This window comes from Octopus bimaculoides, chromosome 2, assembly GCF_046866305.1.
Source record: "Octopus bimaculoides isolate indiv1 chromosome 2, ASM4686630v1, whole genome shotgun sequence".
Lineage (NCBI taxonomy): Eukaryota > Metazoa > Mollusca > Cephalopoda > Octopoda > Octopodidae > Octopus > Octopus bimaculoides.
The window spans coordinates 20,194,874-20,221,595 of NC_142929.1; the positions used below are offsets into that span (position 1 = coordinate 20,194,874).

At 34.6% G+C, this 26,722-nt stretch overlaps 1 protein-coding gene across 1 annotated transcript; it reads left to right on the plus strand.

Annotated features, from left to right (window-relative positions):
* Positions 1 to 5,772: 5,772 nt before the first annotated feature.
* LOC106877340 (zinc finger BED domain-containing protein 5-like) lies at positions 5,773 to 6,105 on the plus strand. Its single transcript, XM_014926217.1, has one exon. It carries the CDS (start codon positions 5,773 to 5,775, stop codon positions 6,103 to 6,105), a length of 333 nt encoding a protein of 110 aa, XP_014781703.1.
* The last annotated feature ends 20,617 nt before the right edge of the window (positions 6,106 to 26,722 follow it).

The following is a 26,722-nucleotide window of genomic DNA, read 5'->3' on the forward strand; positions in this document are numbered from 1 at the left end:
CAAAATGCAAATTAGGGGATGGGCTAACTTATGAATCGTCTACAAAGTTAAAGTAGGTATTCATGCGCATGCATACGTGAACGCTCTCTTTCAACACATCTATGATGAATGAGGTTGTGGAGTTGGTGGAAAAGACTGAAAAATAGACACTTTTGCTCTTCCGTAAAAATCTTCGTCGTGTTTTTTAAGTTTTTCTTGAAAAGAAAATTGACGGTGGAGACAGAAGTCTTGTCCAATAATAAATTCATAATGAAATGGGAGACAGAGGCAAAAGTGGCCAGAGGGAATTCTTATGCTCTATGCCTGCCCCCGTATCTTTGAGAATGGAGGTTCGAATAGGTCATATTCCGTTGGTAGCGAATTTGCTGCTGGATCGTTGGGGACGAATTTCACCTCTTGTTGGGGACACTCTGTATGAATAGGAACGCATGCTCTGGATGAAAAGGGACATATGCGATCAGAGTGAGTTTTCCGAGCTGCCGTACCTTCGTAATCACCGTTAGATTCATTCAACTCTTTCCGAATCCTCTGCACTGTCCTCAGATTGACACCCAAACATACTAAAATGTTCGTATTGGAGCTTCCAGCGCTAATGCCAGGCAGTAGGGCATGTGGTTTTCAAATTTCTGGCAAAGTGAATTGTGTCATGGTGTTGTTTCTTCTTACAGACGGTGCCCACCTGATCCTACTATACTGTGTAGTCGACAAAATCAAATACAAACAATGCGCATGTGCGAAATTAAGATATAAAATGGTGACAGTTTATTCATCGCACCCTGTATATATATATATATATATATATATATATATATATATATATATATATATATATATATATATATATATATATATATATATATATACATATATACATATACATATATATATATATATATATATATATGTATACACACACATATATATATATATGTATATACACACACACACATACACACACACATATATACATATATATATATATATATGTATATGTATATATATGGGAGAATATACAAATAATAACAACAGACGAGGACAGGTGGTGTAAATAACAAAAGTATATATTAGTATGACGCTCGGGAATACGGAAAGTCTTTGACGTTTCGAGCTACGCTCTTCAACAGAAAGAATACGGAGACAAGGAGAAAAACACGGAGAAAAAAAATTGAATAGTGTTCAGTCAACGGTCAATCATATATATATATATATATATATATATATGTATATATATACATATATGTTGGGTCATCCCATGAATGATGCGGTCTTTTCAATTGCATGAACAATAATTCGGAGGGGGACGGTATAGACCACCTGCATCAAGTTACTTTAAAAGCAGATAGTAATTTTACCTTGTACTTATTCTTAGTGGAAGTTTGGAAGAGTGCATTTCGATTCTTACAGTTATTTTTTCAAAGTTATATTGGAAGTGACAAAGGAGCATATTCGGCATATTTTGATTTATGAGTTCACTAAAAGCAACAACCAAATGGAAAGTGCGAGGAATATTATTGCAGTATATGGAGATCGGACAGTAAGTAAAAGCGAATGTCAACGGTGGTTCTAGTAATTCCGAGCCGGAAACTATATCCTAGAAGACGAGCGTCGTCCTGGAAGATCTATAGAGCACGGCGAAGACGTCTTGCAAACCCTGGTGGAACAAAATCCCATCGTAACTGCTGAGGGACTAGCAGAGAAGCTTGGATTTGGTCATTCAACTAGTCATCGACAACTACGTGCTATCGAAAAAGTCAGCAAATTGTGTCAATGTGTTCCTCACTAATTTTCCGTGTCTAATCGAGTGCAGAGAGTGAACGTGTGCTCTTCTTTGTTGTCACGTTTCACGAATGGACCATTTTAGGACGGAATGGTGACTGGTGACGAGAAATGGGTTTCCTATAAAAAATGTTAAACGCCGATGACAGTGGGTAGGGAAAGGTGAAACACTGACATCCCAGTCTAAAGAAGGTCTCCACCAACGTAATTTGTTGTTATGCTCCGTGGGATATGAAAGATTTAGTCCACTTTGGACTATTAAACTCAAACCAAACAATAACAAAAACCAATCACAAGAAGCTTGAGCGGCTTAAGTCAGCGCTAAGAGAAAAAGGACCATCTTTGGTTTCAAGATGAAAGGTATTCTTCCATAAGGATAATGCTCGGCTACATACAGCGGCGAGGATGACATTCCAAAGTCTGGTGCAATTTGAATGGGAAACGATGTAAGTCGGTTGCATCGCCTCCAGTGTGTAACTGGTATTTATTTTATCGACCCCGAATGGATGAAAGGTAAAGTCGACCTCAAAGGAATTTGAACTCGGAACGAAAAACTTAGGAAATGCCGCCAAGCATTTTTCCCGGCAAGCCAACGATTCTGCCAGTTCGCCGCCTTCAGCAATATTAATTAGTGCAATAATATTAGTTATGAGAGTAAATGACTAAGTGACAACCTGGGTAAGCTGGGATTTTCAGGAAGAGAAATGAACCAGTGAATTCGCATATTACAAATACAATATTTGAGGGGAACAATAAAAATGCGCAAGCTTCTTCTCAAGTTTAAAATGTGACATTGTTTTTATTATCTACATTCCAACAATGGAGCTGTGTATCTTTGTTAGAAACCAGCTCTTTCTTTACGGGAGGATTTCAAATAAATGAAAATAGAAGTGAACATAAAAACATACACACACACACACATACAAAGTTAATGACCACACTTAATATCAGGGAGGTCAGAATTGTTTATTGCTATTACAGCTGCCTTCACCTCTATGTATTTGAATTTCATGCTCTCGATAACCTGACTGGATATATGTGTTAGTACCTGTGTGCCTTGTTGCAAATATATGCATACACAAACACATACACACGCACGAACGTACACACACGTATGAACAAATACAAATAAGTATTTGTCTGTATACCTGAACATACCATGATTTAAAGATTTATTTATGAGCAAATTCTCATGTAGCTTTGGAGACGCGTCATGGTTAGTTGTAGGTTTTTCTAAAATCCATCCACTGTATGATAAGTGGGCGCCTGTAAATCATATTAATTGCGAGATTATTAGTGAAAAGGTACGAAAATTATAGTCTTTGCTCGGCATGCCAGTATAATTGTGGATAACGCTGAGCAGATAAAAATCATTTGTCAAATTTCATAAAAGTAGAAACGAATGAGAATGGTTGTGCAAACTGGATAATATCTGTAGATGTTTACTTTTGGGCCCCGAGTTTGACCATTTAAAAACAATCTACCACGCAATAAGTAAATTTGACACGTTTGTATATATATATATATATATATATATATATATATATATATATATATATATATATATATATATATATATATTCAAGTAATCCGCTAGTACTCATGAAAAAGAGCCCTTAAAGTATCATTCTACAAAACATATAGAATATATGGTGCGGTACAAGAGAAAAAGATAAGACATGTAAGTGCTTTATTTATTATTAAAGTTAATAATAAGAAATTATTTGCATGTTTTTTTAAGTTACGAAACAATCTGCCGTGGTATTAGAATTTTCTTATTGTTAGATAAAACTCCATATATATATATATATATATATATATATATATATATATATATATATATATATATATATATATATACATATGTATATATATATTCGGCATGATAGATCGCTAACCACTACACACATTTTTTTCTCTCCTTGTTTCTTTCTGTGTTCTTTTCTGTGGAAGAGCGTAGGCTCGAAACGTTAAAGACTTTTTCAATTTCCGAGCGTTATACTAATACATCTATTTGTTTTCTACACCACCTGCCTTTGTCTGTTGTTTTTTTTTTTGTGAATTCTCCCTATATGTATATATATATATATATATATATATATATATATATATATAAATATGTATATATATATGTATATATATACATATATATATTCTATCATGCCTTGATAATTTGTGGACTGGGATCGTCGCTGTCAGACCCCTGGTGCTAAATAAACTGTTAAGCACTTATTGTAAGCAAATTGGTAACTCCAGTTCTCTAGAGAACCTAGATGTGTTGTGTATATAAACGGATTGTTTAATTAGTTCCCTAAGATTGGTCGGGGGTTATAGACACGTCGAACGATTCCCCGATAAAGGTCGGAATTCGATTAAGGCTGTTCAACATTTTTTCGATATACAGAGAAATAGGTAGATTTGGCATGTTTACATTGTGGAAAGAATGCACCGGACAACTAATACACAGCGCATACGCAAGCGAACAATGACACTACAGGAGTGGGTTGTAGTAAATGGTAAATATCAAGATATCGAGTTCCGTTTAGACTTGTGTCCTTTCTTTAGCTTAATCAGTTAATCAATCCAAAGACCAGGTGTGTTTGTGTGTGAGTGCGTGTGTTTGTGTGTTTGTATGGGAGAGAGAGAGAGAGAGAGAGAGAGAGAGAGAGAGATAGGGGGAAAGAGAGAGAGATAGGGGGAAAGAGAGAGAGATAGGGGGAAAGAGAGAGAGTGGGAGAAAGACAGAGAGAAGAGGAGAGAGAGAGGGAGAAAGACCCGTAGTAAACGTGTTTATCACCTATACCAAAACTGCGTTGGATAAGATGGAATCTTAAGTGTATGACTTTTATTTGGATAAGATGCGATCATAAGTATATGACCAATATAGAATAACTGATAAAGAAAATAATTATAAACAAAGCAGTAACAGCGAGCTTTTATATTAATTATTACGAAATTATTGCTTTGTTTCCTCATACACAAAATTTAAGAGTTGACTTAATTTTATGCCCTCATGATTATAGCTTCATTAAAATATCGAAAATATGCGATTGTGCACCAAATACATAAACATAAATATGCATATTTATACATACACTCGTGTACACACACACAAATGTATAGACCCATGCACACATATGTAGATATGAGCATGAACATTTTTATGGGTATGTAACGTATACATAGATATATATAAAGAAAAAAAGAGGTAGCCGGAATTTTGGATAATTCTTTATCGGCGCTTTCGTCTCATTCATCGAGACTCCTCAAATATAAGTTCTACAGAAAATTTCTTTGCCGTTTATACAAATCTGGAAGGGGATGTTGCTTTGTTTTGTTATCTATATATGTGTGGATGTAGAAAAAAGAGAAAGAAAAAAAAACAAAAGCATCCCCTTCCAGATTTATATAAAAGGCAAAAAAAAAAAAAATTCTGTAAAACCTATATCTGAGGAGTCTCCATGAATGAGACATAAGCGCTAATAAACAATTATCAAAAATTCTGACTACCACTTTTTTCGTTATATATAAAACATTACACCATTTCATACACTCTACATACATACATACATACATACATATATAACACACTGCTTAAATATCAATCTTGAGAAAATAGGCTTCTCAAAACCAGAATGGAGAAAGCTGATCCTTCGTTCGCAAGCTGGGGTCCGCAGAACCCTGGGAATCCGCGAAGCGATTTTAGGGGGGGGTGGAGGGGGGGGGGTCTGCGAAGGGGTCACTAGTTTTCAGATTTTTAATGTTCAGTACCCTAGGTTTTCCAGTTTTAGATAAAACTGGAACCATTGAACATGTACGCACTACACAGAACCCCGATTTTTAAAACCCTTTTACTGTACCCACAAGGGTAGAGTACTGAAAAGAGTCTTCATTCTACGGAAGGAGATACACGAATTTCTTCGTGGTGCTAAAAAAAAACTGCACAGACAATTCTCCAATACTCGGTTCCTTATATGGCTCTCCTTTTTGGTCGATATGTTTGAATCAGTTAATTCTGTTAACTTAGCACTACAAGGAAAATACATCAACGTTGTCCACTGTCACGAAAAAGTGAGTTCATTTAAAATGATGCTCCATTTGTGGGGTTCTAAATTGAAATTTGCACCATTTCCGAATTTCAATACTGTACTTGGTGAAGATAACCTTCGAGATGATGCTGACATCCTCGAAATAATGAAACAGTATGTCATAATTCTTCATGCTGAAATTCAACGATACTTCCCAGACCTCCAAAACGTCGAAAAAGTTCATCATTTCAGTACCAATTCCTTTGCAATTTTTGTTGTTGACTTTCTGTCAGAAGATTAAGTCATTTAAGTACAGTTCATCGCCTTGCTGAATGATGGAAGTGCAAAAAACACCTTCCATAATATGTGTTGCAGTGAATTCTGGATTGAAATGATGCAGTCCTATCCAGATGTCACCAAATTGAACCTAAAACTCATCGTTTCATTTACAACAACGTACAAATTTGAGACGGCTTTTGCAACTTCACTTGCAATAAACTGGATGCTGCTCATGAGGGTCGCATTATCAAAAACGCAGCCTAACATTGAGGATTTATTACCGAGCAAACAAGTTCACCTCTCTCACTGAAATTTCTTATTTTATATCTCGAAAAATTATTTTGTACAAGGTCATTTTGCTTTGTTTGTCTTTTCTGATTTTTTCATTTTGGGGTGGGGCTGGGGGGTCCGTGAAGCCCTGAAAAAAATGGGAGGAGATCTGTAGGATGAAAATTTTGAAAAAGTATAGATCCAAGCCATCACTGGAACTAAAAATCTGCAAAACTTTCCAGAAGTTTATCATTTAAGTGTATGTAAGCGTGTCTAGATATGCAACTATATGCATGTGAATACACACATAAAACAAAGCATAAAAATCTGCACCTGTACATACATACTTACATACATACATACATACATGCATGCATACATACATACATACATACAAAGAAGGCGGTGAGCTGGCAGAAACGTTAGCACGCCGGGCGAAATGCTTAGTGGTATTTCGTCTGCCGCTACGTTCTGAGTTCAAATTCCGCCGAGGTCGACTTTGCCTTTCATCCTTTCGGGGTCGATTAAATAAGTACCAATTACGCACTGGGGTCGATATAATCGACTTAATCCGTTTGTCTGTCCTTGTTTGTCCCCTCTGTGTGTAGCCTCTTGTGGGTAGTAAAGAAATAATACATACATACATACATACATACATACATACATACATACGCACATACATACATACCAAAATATTTTGTTGACGTTGCTGAAATTCCAATGGAGGAGGCTTGAATCTAAGTTAGAAACACGGCTCTTTCTCTATTGGCAAGAAATCTTGAAATAAAACTGAACAATGACATGGTGTTTGTCTACTTCTTATTCAGAGTTTGATCACCTCCCGTACCTACACCTTAGAATCATCATGGCCATCTGAGGTGGCTTTTCAAACCAGACAACCTTTTGAAAAGACACCCACATAGATTGAATATCTGATTTGGACGACCAAGACCTGCAGTTAAGTTCTGAACTTTGTGGATCTTAAAATGCCTTTTGAGGCCTCTGTTAGATTTGAAGACCTTATGGCATACATTGCATTGAAAGGTGTGCACAGACATATAGGCAGAATATTTGCTGGAGGTTTGTTTACCATGGGCTCGCAAATGAGATTTGAGCCCAGCAAAAGAAAGACATGATCTGTCTCAAACTGTGCCCACAAAACAGTCATTGTCATTCACTTTCTCTAAATCTCTCTTGAGTCTTGCATGCGTTATCCTGGCCTCTTCAAACTCTTTCACTCCACTCCACACTTTTGTTCGCCATCCAGCTCGATCTGAAGCAAGGGTTTCTACGTCCTCTGGATCCATTTCTAGTGACTTCATGGTAATCTTTATGCTGTCCTTAAACCTTTTGGGGGATTTACACCGATAGCATTTCTCCTCTGCAAACTCACCATAAAACAGGTGTGCGTTCATCCGCCATTCGAACAGTATGGCCACACCATCTCATTCGGGTTTTCAAAATCATTGCTTTAAATGAGGTGATGCCTGCAGACGCAAGGACATCTGTGTTTGGAGTAAAAGAATTCCATTTAATGTTTAAAATGCGATCAATGCATTTATGGTAGAATTGTTATAACAATTTGAAATGTTTTGTTTCCTTCTATTTTACTATATACACTCATATATAGATAACAAAACAAAGCAAAATCATACCCTCCCAGATTTGAATAAATACATACATACTTCCATACACACATACATAAAACAAAACATACACATCTGCACACGCACTGACTCCAAATACTGCACATATACATACAAACATGCAAACATACCCTGTTGATGTAGTTGAAGTTTCAATGAAGGAACCTTGGTTTTAGGTTAGAAACCGGCTCATTCCTTAGTGGCAAGAAATTTTGAAATAAAACCGAATAATGACATGCATCTGTCAAAGACTTTCCGTATTCCCGAGCGTCATACTAATACACCCTTTTGTTATTTACACCACCTGTCCTCGTCTGTTGTTGTTTTTTCGTATATTCTCCCATATATATATATATATATATATATATATATATATATATATATATATATATATATATATATATACACATACACATGTATGCGCGTGAGTGTATATATATATATATATATATATATATCAGTTGGACAACATGACAGGCTTCAAGTAGACAAATATTGAAAAGATGGACAAGCTGTAATCGCATAAAAAAATCAACATATAATTTTGGGCAGAGAATTGAGGGGAGAAAAGAGGGAAAGAAGAGGTCTATTGACGTATCGGGTGAACCCTTAATAAAAGTAAGGCAAGAAAGAATTTAAAAAAGAAAAGAAACAAGAGAAGAAACGATGCCCATTTAAAGGACTAGTATATCTTTCGACTCTATATTAAACAGTACGCACGTATGTATGTTTGTATGTAAATATGCGTGTATGTGCGTATGTGTGCATGTGCGTGTGTGTATGTATGCATATATGTATGTATGTGTGTGCGTATCTGTATATGCATGTGTATGTGAATGTATGTATATATATATATCTATGCATGTATATATATATATATATATATATATATATATATATATATATATATATATATATATATATATATATATATATATATATAAATATGTATGTATATATATGTATATATATATATATATATATATATTCTCACGCACGTACGAGCATACATAAACTCGTTCATAATACATACATTGACACATAATGCGTTTTGTCTATTGGCGTGGGCACACCTCTGTCTTTCACCATATACACATATTTTGAAAACCAATATATTTCTAAATTATATGAAACATTTCTCCGAAAGGGACTTCAAGAAACCAAAGTTAGAAACAAAATTTTCGACAGCTTGTCATTCTAATGTTATTAAAATATTGTTGTATATTAAAAAATCATTTTTCACGTGAAATATTGACATAAAACAAGGAAACAATGCAACAACTTGCGGCAATAAACAGAAGTGTTACTTGATATATCTCAGACTGAGAACGCTTTTGGCCTGCTTTTTTTTCATTCATATTTTAAAATCTTACAGATTTCACGGCCTATTCTGTTGTGAGTATTAGCAAGTATATACATACGTAGATACACACATACGTACATACATACATACATATAAATTATACACACACAAACGTTCATACGCGCACACATGAATCTACTTTCTCAGTCATCTCCCTCTCTTTGGCTTTCTTTCTCTCTCTCTGTCTACCTGTGTTTGTCTGTCTGTCTTTCTGCTTGCATGTATGCACGCATATATTTCTATACCTGTGAATAAATATAGTGAATATTTCTCTTCTGCTAACATATATTCCGTCAATCTTTATTTGCTTAAACACATTCCAACATACACAAATACAAAGTTAGAAATGCAGTACACACATATATATATATATATATACACACACACACATACATACTTAAACATAGACACATATATATGCATACATACATTGCATATTCGCATAGAAATACATCCAGCCAATCCATCCTTACACACACACGAGCGCGCACACAGAGACGTGTGTGATGCTAGTGTACGTGGGCGTTTGTGTTTCTTTCGAACCGTATTCTTTTCCTCTTATCATGCAATCTTTGACAACTTAATGCGTTCAGGTTTAGAGGAATTCTTGATAAGTTCCAGTATTTGTATTATATGCACGTTAGCTTCTGAAAGATTCGTTCAGCATGCCTGGATGAACATGTCTTAAATCAGAAAATATATTCGAAATTATGTATTTATGTTATTTTTAAGATGCTTCGTGTGATATCTGAATTTGACTAAAATAAGCAAAATATTATAATTCTTATTTTTTGAATTAGATCTGTCTCTTTGGAACCCCACTGCATAATAAGAGGTTCTACATTTATTGATATGCATGTTTTCGCGTATATATATATATATATATATATATATATATATATATATATATATATATATATATATAAATAATAATAATAATAATAATAATAATAATAATAATAATAATAATAATAATGATAATAATAATAATAATAATATTAATAATGATAATAATATTAGGGATAATTACTTTGTATTTTTATTATAAGTCTTTTTAGTGTATTTACTTATTAAATTTTTCTATATGTGAATGTGGATTTTCATGGATGAATTCAAGAATTGTGTCTTTTTTCTTTAAATTATATATATATATATATATATATATATATATATATATATATATATATATATATATATATATTTCAATGTAAGTTCCAAGGATCGAGATATAGAAAATATAAATCCCTAGAAAATATAAAAATCAACATTCAGGTACAATAGTAGTTTATTGGGGCGGAAGGTTGTGGATTTGTTCTGTATCGAAGTACGATAAGCTGAAAAAATTATTTTATATTTTACGGTAGGTAGTCAGGATTGTCTAATATGCGAATAAAATAACAAGAATTAAGGATTGGAGTATATAAATCTGAGCTACATATATATTATAGCCAGCGGAACCTCGTTAGTGGTAAATTCTGATCGCATCTTCCATGTGTTAACATGTACTTCCTTACGACAATGTAAACTTCATTTTGTCTAAGTACCCTTGGCCGGAAGAGTAGCCTGCAGTATACACTTCACATGGATATTTACCCCTTCCGAGGGTCCGCTCGCTATGAAGCATCTGTAGTCCGGATTTTATCTACTCCATTCCTTAACACTTGTTTATGTATATATATTTATATATAAATAGGAAATAGTAGCACAACAAGGCACCAATGTTTGCTGGAAATAGCAGACGATAACCGTACGACGCAATGTAAAGCAATACTACTTATATAAAACTTTTTCACTGATCTCAGTTCTGTTTATGGCTAGGCGTATCAGCCGAATATACTGGTATTTATGTAGCAGATTCTTTAAATTTCGTCTTCGGCGAACCTAGCTGATGAAGACTAACCAGAATTACGATAGCAAACGTATTCTGCCTATTAAGGTTAAACTTGCTGGTCACTTTATTATTATTGTTATTTTTCATAATGGTAATAATACTTTATAAAATTTTAATTATGTATATATATATATATATATATATATATATATATATATATATATTATATATACAGATACACGCACACACATATGCAGCCTGGTCCATCGTCGGTTACGTCTGTGAGACTTCCAGTTGATCCGATCAACGGAGAGCGTGTTCGTTAAGTTAATTTGTAAGTGCTTGACAATACCCTTTACATATTTCCCAGGGAGATTCGACATGATACACAATGTGACAAGGCTGGCCGTTTGAATTACAAGTACAACTCACTTTTTGCAAGCTGAGTGGACTGGAACACCAAATAAAGTGCCTTCACACACACACACACACACACACACACACACACACACACACACACACACACACACACACACCCACACACATACACAAGCATACACGCACACTAGAAGAATATTGAGCGAAACCTGATAACCAGTTGATCTAGCAAACGGGGCCTCATTTCAGTGAGGGGAGCCGGTACGCAATGATGCTGTCAAGAGGTAGGCCCCGAAACGGCGCCCATTTTCTCTTGATGACTCCGTAAACTTGCTAGCATCCGGTATGCGGAGCTTTGAACTGGCAGCACTTGGACCTGCAAGTTGTATGCAAAATAATACAGGCAAAGATTAATTAGCAAGAAATAAAGTAAGATTTACATATTCACTTAATGCCTACCTCAACGTAATTTCGGGAAGCATAAGATGAACATAAGCACATATTCTAAAAGAAAATGCTAAATAAAGTTCTGTCAACAAAGATATTTATGCAGTAAGGGTTAGAAGGAAGTATATTGTAAATACATTACTCAGCCACTTCTCGGGGCCTCAAATAGTTAAAAGTACTGCTAATGTAGATATAAATATTACTTGTATAACTAGGACTAATACTACCACATTTACTCCAAATAGTAATCTATCCCTGGGTAATAATGAAAACAATACAGTCGGTGATAAACTGAATAAGATGCAGGATTGTCACCAAATTAGACAATGCAACTATGATACCTATTATTTTAATTTGCGATGATGTTCTTCACAATTAATACTGACCGATCGACACCATTTTTGCCATGCAGTAAAAGAGTTCCCACTGGAACTTAAATACAGTCAGATATTGATATTCACTACCCGTACAGTTAACCTGTTCTACTCGACGGCAGGTAATTTAGCTGATAATTTTGCTGCTTCTAATTACTCTCTTCATTATGATTTTCATCATAAAACTTTATCTTAGCCCTGATAATAGCTCTGGAAATCATTCTGAGAGATATATGCCAAATTAGTGGGTGTGTATGTTAAATATTTTATACGTAAGTCAATATAGCTATAGTGATATTAGTATTATAGACATAATTGGTAACGGCGATCAAACATACAAGTAAATATAATAGAACCTAACAAATCAGTTATTGCGCAAAAGGGCGAATCTACAAGATTAACATCACATGGCATGTAACTGTAGGATCGTTAAGAAATTTCCTCTAAACTGAAATTTTATAAAGAAAGATTTGTATCACAACGCTGTAATGGACTCACTGTCAAGGATACTTAGCATTATATATAGGATATATCACGAATTATTTCTAAATTAGGTATTCTGTTCACAAATATTCCTTCTCAAATTTTAAATTTATGAATTAAACATCATTTTCTGAACGAGCACAGAGTTTAAATTATAAAACTCGATTTAAAACAACTGAGTTGTTAAGTATGTATAATTCAACTGGTGAAATATTACAAGTATATAAAGATTTATGGAACTAAAATAATGAACTATTAATTATGATCCCCAAATTATGAAGAATTTAAAACATTACAGCACTAGAGATCAGTGCCGTCTTAAGGTTCAGACACAGTGGATGGTTGCCCAGGAATTCACAAGTCTAGGAGAACAATTCGGATCTATGTATGATTCGCTTTGCTACCAATAAGTAAATACTACAGAACCCAGTCCACTGATATACAGGAGGCATACAATGCTGTTATGACGACCTAGATAGGGATAGAGATAAAGTGTTATGTGTTAAGTGTTAAATTTAACATATTACAATACACACCGCTCTTATAAAATTCATAGTGAAAAAAACTCAAACAGTATCCTTCTGATTACCGCTTCTAACTCTTATACTTCCCATCGCGTATTACTCATGCTACTCGCATTTACTGTATATAAGGTTGTATTTATTGCAATACATCCCAGGAACATAAATTTACTTGTAAATTATGATTTATGGGAATACATTCGTAATTATATTTATATTTACGATCATTGTTTTTTACCACATTGTTTATTTCAATATGCATTTTTTTATGTACAGTCGTTCATTTTATAAGCTGGACTGTGTTATGTAATTACCTATAAGTCCCACTATATGTGTGGTTCTGCACACACACACACACACACACACACACACACGAATTTAATGTATATATATATATATATATATATATATACACGCACACATACACATTTATATATACGTGTATATACACACCACACGTACAATAGCTACACACATTCATACATAAACACCCCCCACACAGCCTTATATAGATATGTGTATATATATATATATATATATATATATATATATACATATATACATATATACATATATGGAGGCGCAATGGCCCAGTGGTTAGGGCAGCAGACTCGCGGTCATAGGATCGCGGCTTCGATTCCCAGACCGGGCGTTGTGAGTGTTTATTGAGCGAACACACCCTAAGCACCACGATGCTCCGGCAGGGGATGGTGGCGAACCCTGCTGTACTCTTTCACCACAACTTTCTCTCACTCTTACTTCCTGTTTCTGTTGTGCCTGTAATTCAAAGGGTCAACCTTGTCACACTGTGTCACGCTGAATATCCCCGAGAACTACGTTAAGGGTACACGTGTCTGTGGAGTGCTCAGCCACTTGCACGTTAATTTCACGAGCAGGCTGTTCCGTTGATTGGACCAACTGGAACCCCCGACATCGTAAGCGACGGAGTGCCAAAAAAAAAAAGAAAATATATATGTATATATATATATATATATATATATATATATATATATATATACATATGTGTGTGTATAAGTACACACACACAAACACACAAACACACACGCATACACACGCATATTTAGATAGATAGAAATAGAAATAGAGAGAGCGTGAGAGAGAGAGAGAGAGAGAGAAGAGAGAAAGACAGAGAGAAAGAGTACATCTATATCTATTTGTATGTGTGTTGCATAGTATTAGATTTTATGTAAATATACAAGTGTATGTTAGTGTTTATGAGTGTTTGTAATTAGATATTGTGTATGCGTGTAAATGGACCAAACTAAATTTATGGTTATGCTTGTATATTTGATCATGTAGATTATTGTTTAATGTCAGGAGTTCATTGTACGTATATGTCTGTACTACTCAACATATATATGCTACGTAAATAACCATCAGTTTCAATATACGTGTTTATTTATCAACAACTTCATACATTTCTCGCGGGATAAATTTAAATTTATAAATCCGTGGCCATCTATATCTAAACATTTGTCTCTGCTTGTAGCTGTGTCTATACATGTGTATATATATATATATATATATATATGTGTGTGTGTGTGTGTGTGTGTGTGTGTGTGTGTACCGGGTGCGATGGGTAAATTGTCGCCATTCTACACTTTTAAATTGCGCATGCGCATCATTGTTTGTTTTTCATTTTGTCGACTACACAGTATAGAAGGGTCAATTATGTATGTACCGTCTGTGAGAAAAACAGCTGCATGACGCAATTCAGTCTGCAAGAAATTCGGAAACGGCATGATGTTCTGTTTGGTATCCGCGCCGGAAAAGCTCCAAAACGAACATTTCAGGGTGTTTGAGTGTCAATCTGAGGACTGCAATCTGAAGACATGTACCGAGAGTGATAAAAATCAAGCATCCAATCAATATCATGGGGTTTGGAGTGATCACTAATGATGGCGACGTTACGCTTCCATTCATCTTCCTTCAGACTCAACACGGAGGCCTACATCAAGTGCATGGAGGAGTTAGTGCTGCCTTGGGTCAAGAGGGTTGCTGCTGGACAACAGGACTCTGCACCATGCCACACAAGCAGGAGAATTCATTTACGGCTGTCGGATAATTTCTGCAATCACATCTCCCCTAACAACTGACCACCTAACTTCCCACACTTCAACCCCTTGATTATTATGTGTGGGGCACAGTTTAGCGAGAGGCCGACAAAATCCCTTGTAACACCAAAGATGAACTGAAGGCGAGGATTATGGCAGCATTCACCATCTTAAACTAGGAGATCGTCCAGAAAAGTTGCAGGAGATTTCGAAGTCGTCTGGAGGCCGTTGCTAAAGCGAGTCGTAATTTTATTGAATACATTTATTCTTCAATATTTCAAGATATCTCAACAAAATTTTGGTAACTATATCTGTTAAAATGAAATGTGTGTGTTATGTGCATTTTTGTGTAATTTAGGCGATAATTTATTCACCGCACCCTGTATATATATGAATGTGTGTGTGTGTGTGTGTGTGTGTGTTTGTGTGTGTGTGTGTGTGTGTGTGTATATATATATATATATATATATATATATATATATATACCTATGTATGTACGTATTTATGTATGTGTGTGTATCCGTTAAGTGTTGACTCGTGGAAGAAAGAATACTCTGTACAATAGTACAAAATTGCAATACCTGTGTTTTATTCGAGTCAGTTTTTTGCTGGTCTTGAACTTGCTAGCGATTTTCTTGGCTCATCCGGCAAGATATCAATCATAATTTGGCTGATGGCCTTGTGAACTACTTCCAGAGTAGCAAGGGAATGAGAAACGACCAATATATATATATATGTGTGTGTGTGTGTGTGTGTGTGTGTGTGTGTGTGTGTTAGTGTGTGTGTTTGTGTGTGTGTGTGCGTGTGCGTGGGCGCTTCAATGTGTCTTTATAAATCTAGACCTCCATAATACCAAACGTTTCTTGTCGATGTGCTTCATGAACTCAAAGTAAACGTGTACGATGATATTTAGCAGCTTGTATGTGGTTGTAACACTTTTCAACTACCGTGTGCTTTTCGTTCAAGGCGTTTTCCGATTTGTGCAATAATATAAAGTTTTATTCGCACATTAACTGACTTAACTTCCATCACAAGCAAAACTCCACAGATTCTGGCGGAAAATGTTATCGGTCATACCGACCTCATTAGTTGAATGTTAATTATTTTATAGCCGATTTCACTATAACATATGAAGTGGAACCAAGTTGAAAATGAGTTATGCATTTGAAAATCTATTAATAAAGTAGTCAAATTGATATGCCATAGGAATTTTGAGTTATTTTTCACGTGGTCAATCTTTTCCAGAGCTCTGGTGATTATTTGTCCTTTCTTTTGCATGTTTTACCTTCAACCTGTTTCAGTCATTAGACTGCGACCATACTTGTAGCACCGCCGTTAAGTGCTTATTTTTTTAAAGCCTGGGACTTCTTCTAGCGGTCTATTTTGCAAAGCCGCTCAGTTAGGAGGACGTACGTAAACAGACCACCGGTTGTCAAGCGGTGGTCGAGTACTAACACAATGACACCCACACGCTCACACACACATACACACACACACGAACGCGCCCACACACACGCACATATACAGGGCTCCTTTCAGTTTCCGGCTACCAAATCCACTAAGAAAGTTTTGGTCGGGCCGAGGCTATAAAAAAGCACGCTGGCATTAGAGGCCACACAATAGGAGTAAACCCGGAATTCTGATATAATAAACTAATTGTATACAGGGCTCAGGTGCACTAGAACTCAACAGAAAAGCTAAACAAAACAGTTTGAACAGTATATAGAATATGCACAGGAAAAAAAGTAAGAAGAAACGGAGGTGGGTTACATCAGGTACAACTGTTGGCGAATTTCAGGAAGAATGGAAGTTTTGAAGGATGTTGTCTCGACTGCTAACAACTGATGCATGCAGTTTATTCCATGGTTCAGCAATCCTGAGCGTGAAAGAAAATGTTTCTGAAAGTCGTGGCTGGGAAGGAAACTTGTTAATATACAGCCAGCCGTGCCTGCGCCTATACAGTAGTCATGATATTCTAAGTTCACTGTCTCCTTCCTATTAATGCAATACTAGCGAAGGCAAAATTCATCCGACAGGAAATAAGTCTATCCTCGTGATTTCCGAAATCATTAATTGACTTTAAACTTATTTCATCGGCGTCTGGTGACGGATGTGGTGATATCATAATCACAATCTGCAAATTCCGGAATGCTATTATATTGTTTTGTGTTAGTGAATGGAAGGCTACACACTTCGAGATCAAATACTGTTTCGTCATTGAGTATTCAATAGAATATTCTAGATAGGGATGTATTATGGAAGAGTGGAAGAGTTTAACGATTTAAGGATTAGTATCAATATTAATATGTCAAATCGGTAAAATAAATTAGACGCTAGAATGTCCTATTCAATTGTTCTATTATTTTCTTGGGGAGAAACGAGAAATATGAAATATTTAACAGTTTTATGATGATGAAGATGATATCGACGACGACTACAACTATGAGGATAATGACAAAGGGTTATCTATGACTGGAAAAAGAGAAATTCGGACAAATTAGCCTATTGTTTTGGATTTCTTCTTTCTAACATCTCAAGCTCAAATCCTGACGAAGAAAACATTGCCTTGAAAACCGGGATCGAGATAAATAAGTGCTGCAGACTCTTGTCATGACAATTGTTTTGAAAACTATCAAGGCGATAAATGCTGGACTAAATAACTTTTTACGTGTTTATTTATTCTTAATTCAGTTCTTTCCAGGGCTTATTTTTATCTTTTATACTTTTACATCAAATAAAATAAACAACAATTTGTTCTACAGTTGACTTAAATTGCTCTACTATTTCTTTTGTTTTTAAAATAGAAATATTCATTAAATTATATCGAAGAATACTTCTGTTTTCGACGCTTCAAGAGGTGAAGGAAATAAAAGTCAAACAAATATTCAACGAGTATAGAACCACATTCAGCAATTAACCTCTAAAAATTTGGTCTTATGCCAATACAAAATTTGAAAATTCTCTGAAGATTTAAGACACATTAAAAAAAATAGCTTTATTAGAATGACGATGAAGGTTATAATTTTAGACAAGGAGAAATTCTCAGAGGTAATTGAATGTGTATGCCAAATGAAATAGTTTTCAACCGGGAATCAAATCAGTTAGTGGTTTCCACATAGAAGGTGCTTACCCTACACCCTATACATGCTTAAATATTGATTTATAACATTGACACAAGTCCATACAATATGGGAGATGACATAGCTGATTCAATCGACTCCACTACTTAATGGTGCTTATTTTTATCGACTTTCGAAGAATGAAGGGAAAATCAATACGTGTTTGATTTGAATTGAAAGTGTAAAGTGTCATACTATGCTGAAATATTAATGTTACTTTGCATTAAGTAAAGTTGATGTTTGTCCAATATATGACGTAAAATTTTAAACCAAGTTAAAAATAAATGCTTGCAACACAATTCAGAACTGTTTAATTATTTTATTCTATTAATTATCGGAAGAAAAGAAAAAAAAAATCTTCAAATAATTTACATTGAAGTATTCGTAGAAATGTTGTGACCAGCCTAAATGCTATGTTACATATTCGACAACCAACCTTCCAAAATCAATTGTATCTCCATTTGTCAGGAATTGGTATTTGGGCAAGTAATAAATTGAATTCCATCCATAGACAATAATGTTTCTGGGACAAGACTAAACCACGTGCCTAGTCATAAGTAAACAATGCACTACATTATTTTGCTTAGCTTTGATATTTGTCTAAATATCCTGTATATGCATTAAAATTGATAGGGTTCATATAATAGATGAGCTGAAAAACAAATGCAAAGTGCAACATAATTCTATCATGCCCCACCCCGCCCGGTTGATTGAATAAAAGTAGCAGTTATTCACGGAGACAGTTTAATCGACTCACCTTCTCCAAATTTCTGGCAACAAGCTTATGGTGCAAAGAATCCTCCTTCTCCTCCTCCTCGTACAAAAATAACAAAAACAAAAATGCAAAGTAGCTGTGCAAATAAACAGAAAAAAATGTACAGTCACTTTGCAAGACAAATACAGAGGATAGGTGGCTATGGATGAGGAAGAGTGACCTGAAGACAGAGATAGAAGCACTCATATGCGCAGCTCAGGAACGAGTATTAAGAACTAATTATAAGGAGTGCAGAATTGAGAACACTACCGATAGCGACAAATGCAGACTGTCTGATGAGAGGGGTGAAACGGTATGGTACCTCGTTAGCGAATGCCCGAAACTGGTACAATGCGAATACAAACGACGCCGTGACAATGTGGCAAGAATGATCCATTGGGAGCTCTGTGGAAATCACGGCCTACAAAGAGCAAATACGTGGTATGAACAAACCCTAGAAGGAAACACCGAAAATGAGAACTGTAAAATCCTGTGGGATGTAATGATCCAGTGCGATCACCTGGCCAGACATAGGACACCGGACATTGTTGTGGTGAATAAAAAGGAACATGTATGATTATCGACATAGCATGCCCCAATGGCAACAGGATCAATGTGAAAGAAGAAGGAAAAGATAAACAACTATGATGATTTAAAGTGGGAAATATGAAGGTTGTGGTCAATGAAGAGAATCGACGTCATACCAGGAGTAATTGGTGAACTTGGAATTATCAAGACTCAACTAGCAACATGGCTGAAAAAGATCGGTGCAAGTGTTAAGGTAGAACACCTACAAAAATCAGCATTGCTTGGAACTGCAAGAATCTTTCGCAGGGTTCTTGAAGTATGACCAGTAAACAAGGGTCACCTTAGTCTGCTGGCTGTGGACAGCTGACACTTTGCATCACACCCAGCAAAATGAGCTGTGAATTTTCATATAATAATGATAATAAAGGTCGTTCCTGTTGTCATCGGAGAATTGGGCTGAGTACTACCCAACCTGTAGAATCATCTGGAGACTTTAGAAATACCCCACTATCGTGGTGTATTGCAAAATATTGCTTTGCTTGGATCTGAACACTTACTGCGTTGAGTACTGTCTGTCTGGGATACCCGTGACTTGACAGACAGTACATATTCAGCCTTGTACACACAATTTTATTATTATTATTATTATTATTATTATTATTATTATTATTATTATTATTATTATTATTATTATTATTATTAAATATATATGAAAGTTAGAGATCTTGAAGTTGGTAGCAAATATAATTAAGTTTAGCCTCTAATATTAGATTTTAGTTTGTAATTGAGATAGAGGTATCGGTGAAATGGCAATAACAAATAATATATTATTCCAGAAGCAATAACCACAAAGTAGTTATCCTGTTGATATACAAACGCACAAATGTGAGCACACCAAAATATACACCCAATGACATTTCACTTAAATTGAATTTTCATTTTGAGACAATTTTTAATGATTGCTAACTAAGTAGATCTTCTAATAATTTATTATGCTATTTATTTGATAAACACTAAATTTGGTAGTCACCAAATGAATTAATGTTCGGTAAATACACGTAGACCAAAAAATACGATTTCTTACATAGACACAAAGATTCACATTTGGTGAGGCATATAAGTAGTTTTATCTACCATTGTCACGAATGCTTTATCACCCTCGGAACGATAGAAGGTAAACGTTGACTACGGTGGGATATGGTCCCATCTCCTAAAGAGCTGAAACTCAACACTTCAAGTCACTTTATTTGACACCCTAAAAATTGTCCCAACACAGCCCCCTGTTGATCTAAAATAATGTTAATAACACTGTCAAACTGCTATATTGACTGGGAATGATTTTGCTTCTAAATTACAGTCAGTAATCTGTTAGAGAACAGGCCTCTTTATAAACGCAGCCTTCTCGCTAAGGCGGAGGTATTACTTTTAGTCGTATTTGTTTGTTTGTTAATACAATATCTCAAGAACCGCTGGATAGATCCGGATGAAACTTTCAGGAATGTTTCACCTCGTGACTGGCATAAACTGCTTAGATTTTGGAATCGATTCGGTACCGGACAAGTAATCTGGATGATTTTTCCGGTTTCTTTAACTTGATTTTTGAGAGCGGTCGGGTACAGTTTTATTATTCTCGTTTGTAAGAGCAGTCGAGTTTATTTCAGATATCTTTATTTTAAAAATCATCTCTGGCTAATCGTTGAGAGGAAGTTGGTGTTGCCTTGTGGGAGGTTTGCGCTCTCTGAGTGCTCTTATTCAATTTAAATTTACACTGAAAGTGTGCTAGCTTCGTAATACTTATCCAAATTGCAACCTCTGTGGTATCTGCATCTTTGTTTCCGTGTCATGATCTACTATACCCAATCGTTCCATCTTTGCGCTCTTTTAACAGTTTGTATGCCTATTTTTTTTTAATGAAGAAAAGATCTTAAGTCCTTGTTCATCCGTTCTTAGAAAAGGAGTCAGTGACTCGTCCGCAACGACCTTCCTTGTTGCTCAGCAGTATTCACTGAAAACGAACGAGAGAGAAGAAACGATCGTACCTGGTATTTAAACTGCATTTTATCGACACAAGAATCTGTCGACAAAATACAGGTTGAATTTGAACTTGTAACGCAATGCGTTGAAACAAATATGTAATGTATTTAAATGACGTTATATCGACTCTGCCAATGTCTCCACCTATTATTGCTATATTTACTATACTAATAATATTCTTGACATTATCCTTCTTTTCACTGATACTCTTCAGTTTTCTTACTTAGTCAACAGCTTATTTGATGAGAGAAGCGAAAGAAATATTTCTCCACCTAATTGCATTCTATTATATGACATAGTGTAAAAATAAATATGTTAAATCTTTGTTGATAATGCAGTTGAGATGATCTCTTCAATAGAACTAAACCAAACAATTTTTTTTACATGATCACAAGTTTGTGCTCAGTATTTTTTATTTATTTATTTATTTATTTTTTGCTTTACTTTGAGCCTATTGTAATTCAAGGATATTTACTTATACTGAGAGAAACACCACAATTGCGTTAACTCTAATGCAGGAATTCTAAATCAAGAACCTATTGGTTTCAAAACACATGGCTTCCTGTACGATGCACCAAATACTTCCTGACATAGATGAAAGTATATGAAATGAAATATACTGCCTATTTAACTGTGTAATCCGATTTCCCATCAAAATGAGCTTTGTTCAGAATAAGAAGATTAGAGAATATTTCCTTCGTACACACGCAAACATATACACACATAGCTACCCACACATACTAATACATGCACACATGCTTATAGTAATCCTCTGGAACATTTACAAATTCTTTTACACACACATACCAATATAATATATATAATGCATAATTACATATACCAATGTATATCTACATGGATGTATATATATATATATATATATATATATATATATATATATATATATATATATATATATATATATATAAATATGTGTGTGTGCACGTACATATATATACATACATATATATTATATATATATAATAGATCATATATAGAAGAGATCATATATATATATATATATATATATATATATATATATATATATATACTCCCAACGCTAAACACATACATCATAACGTCACTTGCACTATGTACAAACATGTCGGCAACAAATTTATATTTAAAAAAATGCATTATGAAAGATGACCTACAGCCAGTCTATCAAGTACAAATCGAAAATAACGTAGAAATTGCATGTCTATTTCGGCTGAACGCTCCATGCACTACATTCAGTCCACTCAACTTTGTTTAACAGATATCTATAGGATTATTGTAGATGCTCAAGTAAGATTTACTGAAATCTGCTGCTATCTTCTTTCAACAGAGGAAAACAATACACATAAGCTACGGAAAATAAGAACTGTTATGCTATTGTTGCACGAACAACATAAAATTAGTAGGACTTGTATCACCTTCACGAATGATTGCAGATATCCTTTACCTAATATTGAGTCTTAAAACAACCGATAAAAGCTACTTGGAAATGTTGAAATATCAATATATATATAGAAAGAACATTATGTATGCTCTGTTATACCAGAAGTTTCAGAAGTTTCGAGATGTAAATTCGATCAGTATTTTTTTTTATATAATAGGTAAATATACTCTCCACGTTGCTGTAACATATATTTTGACTATCTGGTCACTGTATGCGCCACCCAGAACTGGAGGCATCCAGATTAGTCTTGTGGAACCCACTTTATCGTGATATGAGAAGAGGAAAATGTTGTTACACTTACATCGACAACCTGATTGCAGTCACTGGCCAGGAATGTATCCAGTACCTTGAGGCAGTGATGCTTGACCGGGAAGTGTGGTGGGTAGACATTGTTGCTGAGGACTAGGTTGAGACTCGGCCATAATAATAATAATTATAGGCTGCAATGTACAACGTTGTAGCTACTACATCTAGTAGGGACATAACTTTGTGATGTCATTTTCGGTTTTAATTCTATAAATTCTACATCAATTGTCGCAATTATGTGTTTTGCTTGTATCTCTACCTCTTCTGTGTATCAGATGTTGCTATTTCATGTTTCTGAATTGCGAAAGCATGCCTTTCAAAGCGAGGGCTAATATTTTAGTTACTGGCCTGAGGTAGACGATTCTGGTTATTTACAATGCTGCTCTTCAGATTTTCTAACAGCACCACAATGCATGATATTCTGATTATAAACACTAAGTCTTACTAGTGTCTTGTTACTCTACCTCAAAATCAGAACATCACCAATGCTTCTGCATCCCTTATTACGAGTCATGAAATACGATTCAAGTAATCCCTTTCCATGTGAAGAATAAGGAGAACCTTTAAAGCGTCGGATATAATGCTTTAAGTTATTTGTTATAACTATTTGTGATTCGTGTTTAAATTTCACAAAGATCAATTTTGCTTTCCGTCCTTTCAATATCAATAAAAAGTACCAATGAAGGACGATTGATTAGCGGATAAGTAAGAATGTCGCAGTAGATCCCTGCAGTATTTATTCTGGCTTTTTACATTCTGAGTTCAAATCCTGTCACCGCTCCGTTGAAAGTGGGGAATGAAGTTGACTGAACATGTCACCGGGATTTAGAGCACCACTACTTGGCTTCTTGGGTGACATTAGTGGAGACCACTCTGTATAATAATTAGAGACAGACATCTTGTCTAATGATACCAACCATACTTTCTCCCACTTGTCTCAAAGATGGTGTGAAGACATAGCCACTGTCATCTCCCCTGACCAGAAAGTTAAAAGAGGTTAAAAAGATGCATAGAATACGTAAACACACACACACACACACACACACACACACTGAAAAATATTTTATGAATGCATCCATGTATGTATGCATATATATATATATATATATATATATATATATATATATATATATATATATATATATATATATATATATATATATATATATATATATATATATATATATATATATATACATACATACATACATACATACATACATATATATATATATATATATATATATATATATATATGTATATATATATATATATATATATATATATATATATATATATATATATATATATATATATATATATATATATATATATATATATATATATATATATATATATATATATATATATATGTACACACATTTATATATGTATATACGACCTGTGTACGTGCAGCGAACAAATGTATTTGTTTATGCATGCGAGTTTGTATGTATTAATTTATATTCGTATATTTGCATGAAAGCACGCAATATACACGCAGTTATTTAGGCATGTGTATACACGCATGCTTGCATGAATGCAGTCCTATAATTAGAAAAATATAACGATGAACAAAACATTTGTTTAATGCTCAGATAAAGGATAAAAGTTTTTAACGAAACTAGATGCTATATATCTGTCATATTAACCTTGATTAAGTGTCATAGATTGTATTGTGTATGTCAATAAGTTTTTCTATAATGTTCATGCAAATGAATCTCGAGATAGGATTGTATGGCAAGTTAAAATTAATTGTTTTGTTTGTGAATGAGGAAGCAGAAGGCTAATATATGGTTTTCTTTGTATGATGGAGGTCAAAATATATCAACAGATATTTTAGCAATGGTGATCGGGCCTATATGATTGTAATGGTTATATTACTTTACCCACTTTCAGAATAAATTCATTAATAGGTTGTTTTCCTAGTACAAACCTGCGAAGACACAGCTCTCTTTTGTTTGGAATTGATACATGCAACCGTGGAAATCATTGCCCTTCGATTAAGCGAAATGGCGGTCACCAATTATGCACTGCAACATTATTCCCACAAATGTTAGACTTCGAACTAAAGGTTAATTGTTATGACAAATCTTCCTTCCGTAAAATAAACGACTTTTTACTAGCTTTGAATAAAGTTTAAGTTTGGTATTAATTGCCAATATATATAATTTCCACACACTGAAATCATTATCATACACAAGGTATTTCAATCATTGATTGTAATACCTTATGTAATCATTCCCTTGCTGAAATTGCTTTTCTTTGAACCTATTTTCAAAAGACTCATCATCTCTTTAAATGATTCTCCTTATTTGACACTCTTAGAATCTACACAATGAATGATATAGTTTTTCAATCAAGTGCTTGGTCTTAATTATTTCAATTTCATTTATGTTAATGATTGAGCCCAAACTTTTGCGTATTTTGTCCGACTTGTGTAACATTGTCTTTCTTTTTTGGTGTTCTTTTTCTCAGAAAAGCAATAGCCTTAATTTATTTAAAATCTTCCGAAAACTTTTCAGAAAACCATTCAATTCCTTCTCTTGCATCTCCCATTGTCTCCGTAAAAAGTAATTTAATACAACAGTAAAAAAGAAAGGCGATAGAACATACCTCTCTATCCCCACCGCCCCGCTATGTCAAAGTTCAAATTAGATAGCGATTTGATTGAATATATTTACTCAACATTTACTTCTTCGTTACATCGCAGCTTATAAACTGTCCTGCTTTGCTTAATCTGTTAGAAACAGAAGCCAAATTTCTAATATACCATATTCCATCGTCTCAGTAACTAACTTATTCTTTTCACTATGTTATTTCTAGGGTCTCTGCACATCGGTAAAAAACGAATTTGCTATCATTGGATTATCATGTTTGATCGGAAACTAAACGACAATACAAAATCACTTCCCTTCAAATCATAGTAAAGTAGTAGATGCCCAGCTCTTATCCTATGTACATGATCAAGTTGTTTTTGGAAATGTACAGGTGCCAATATCAAGAGCTGCCTAAATTTGATGCTATCTTGTAGTAAAATTCTTGTGCACTATAACTGCGCATATACCA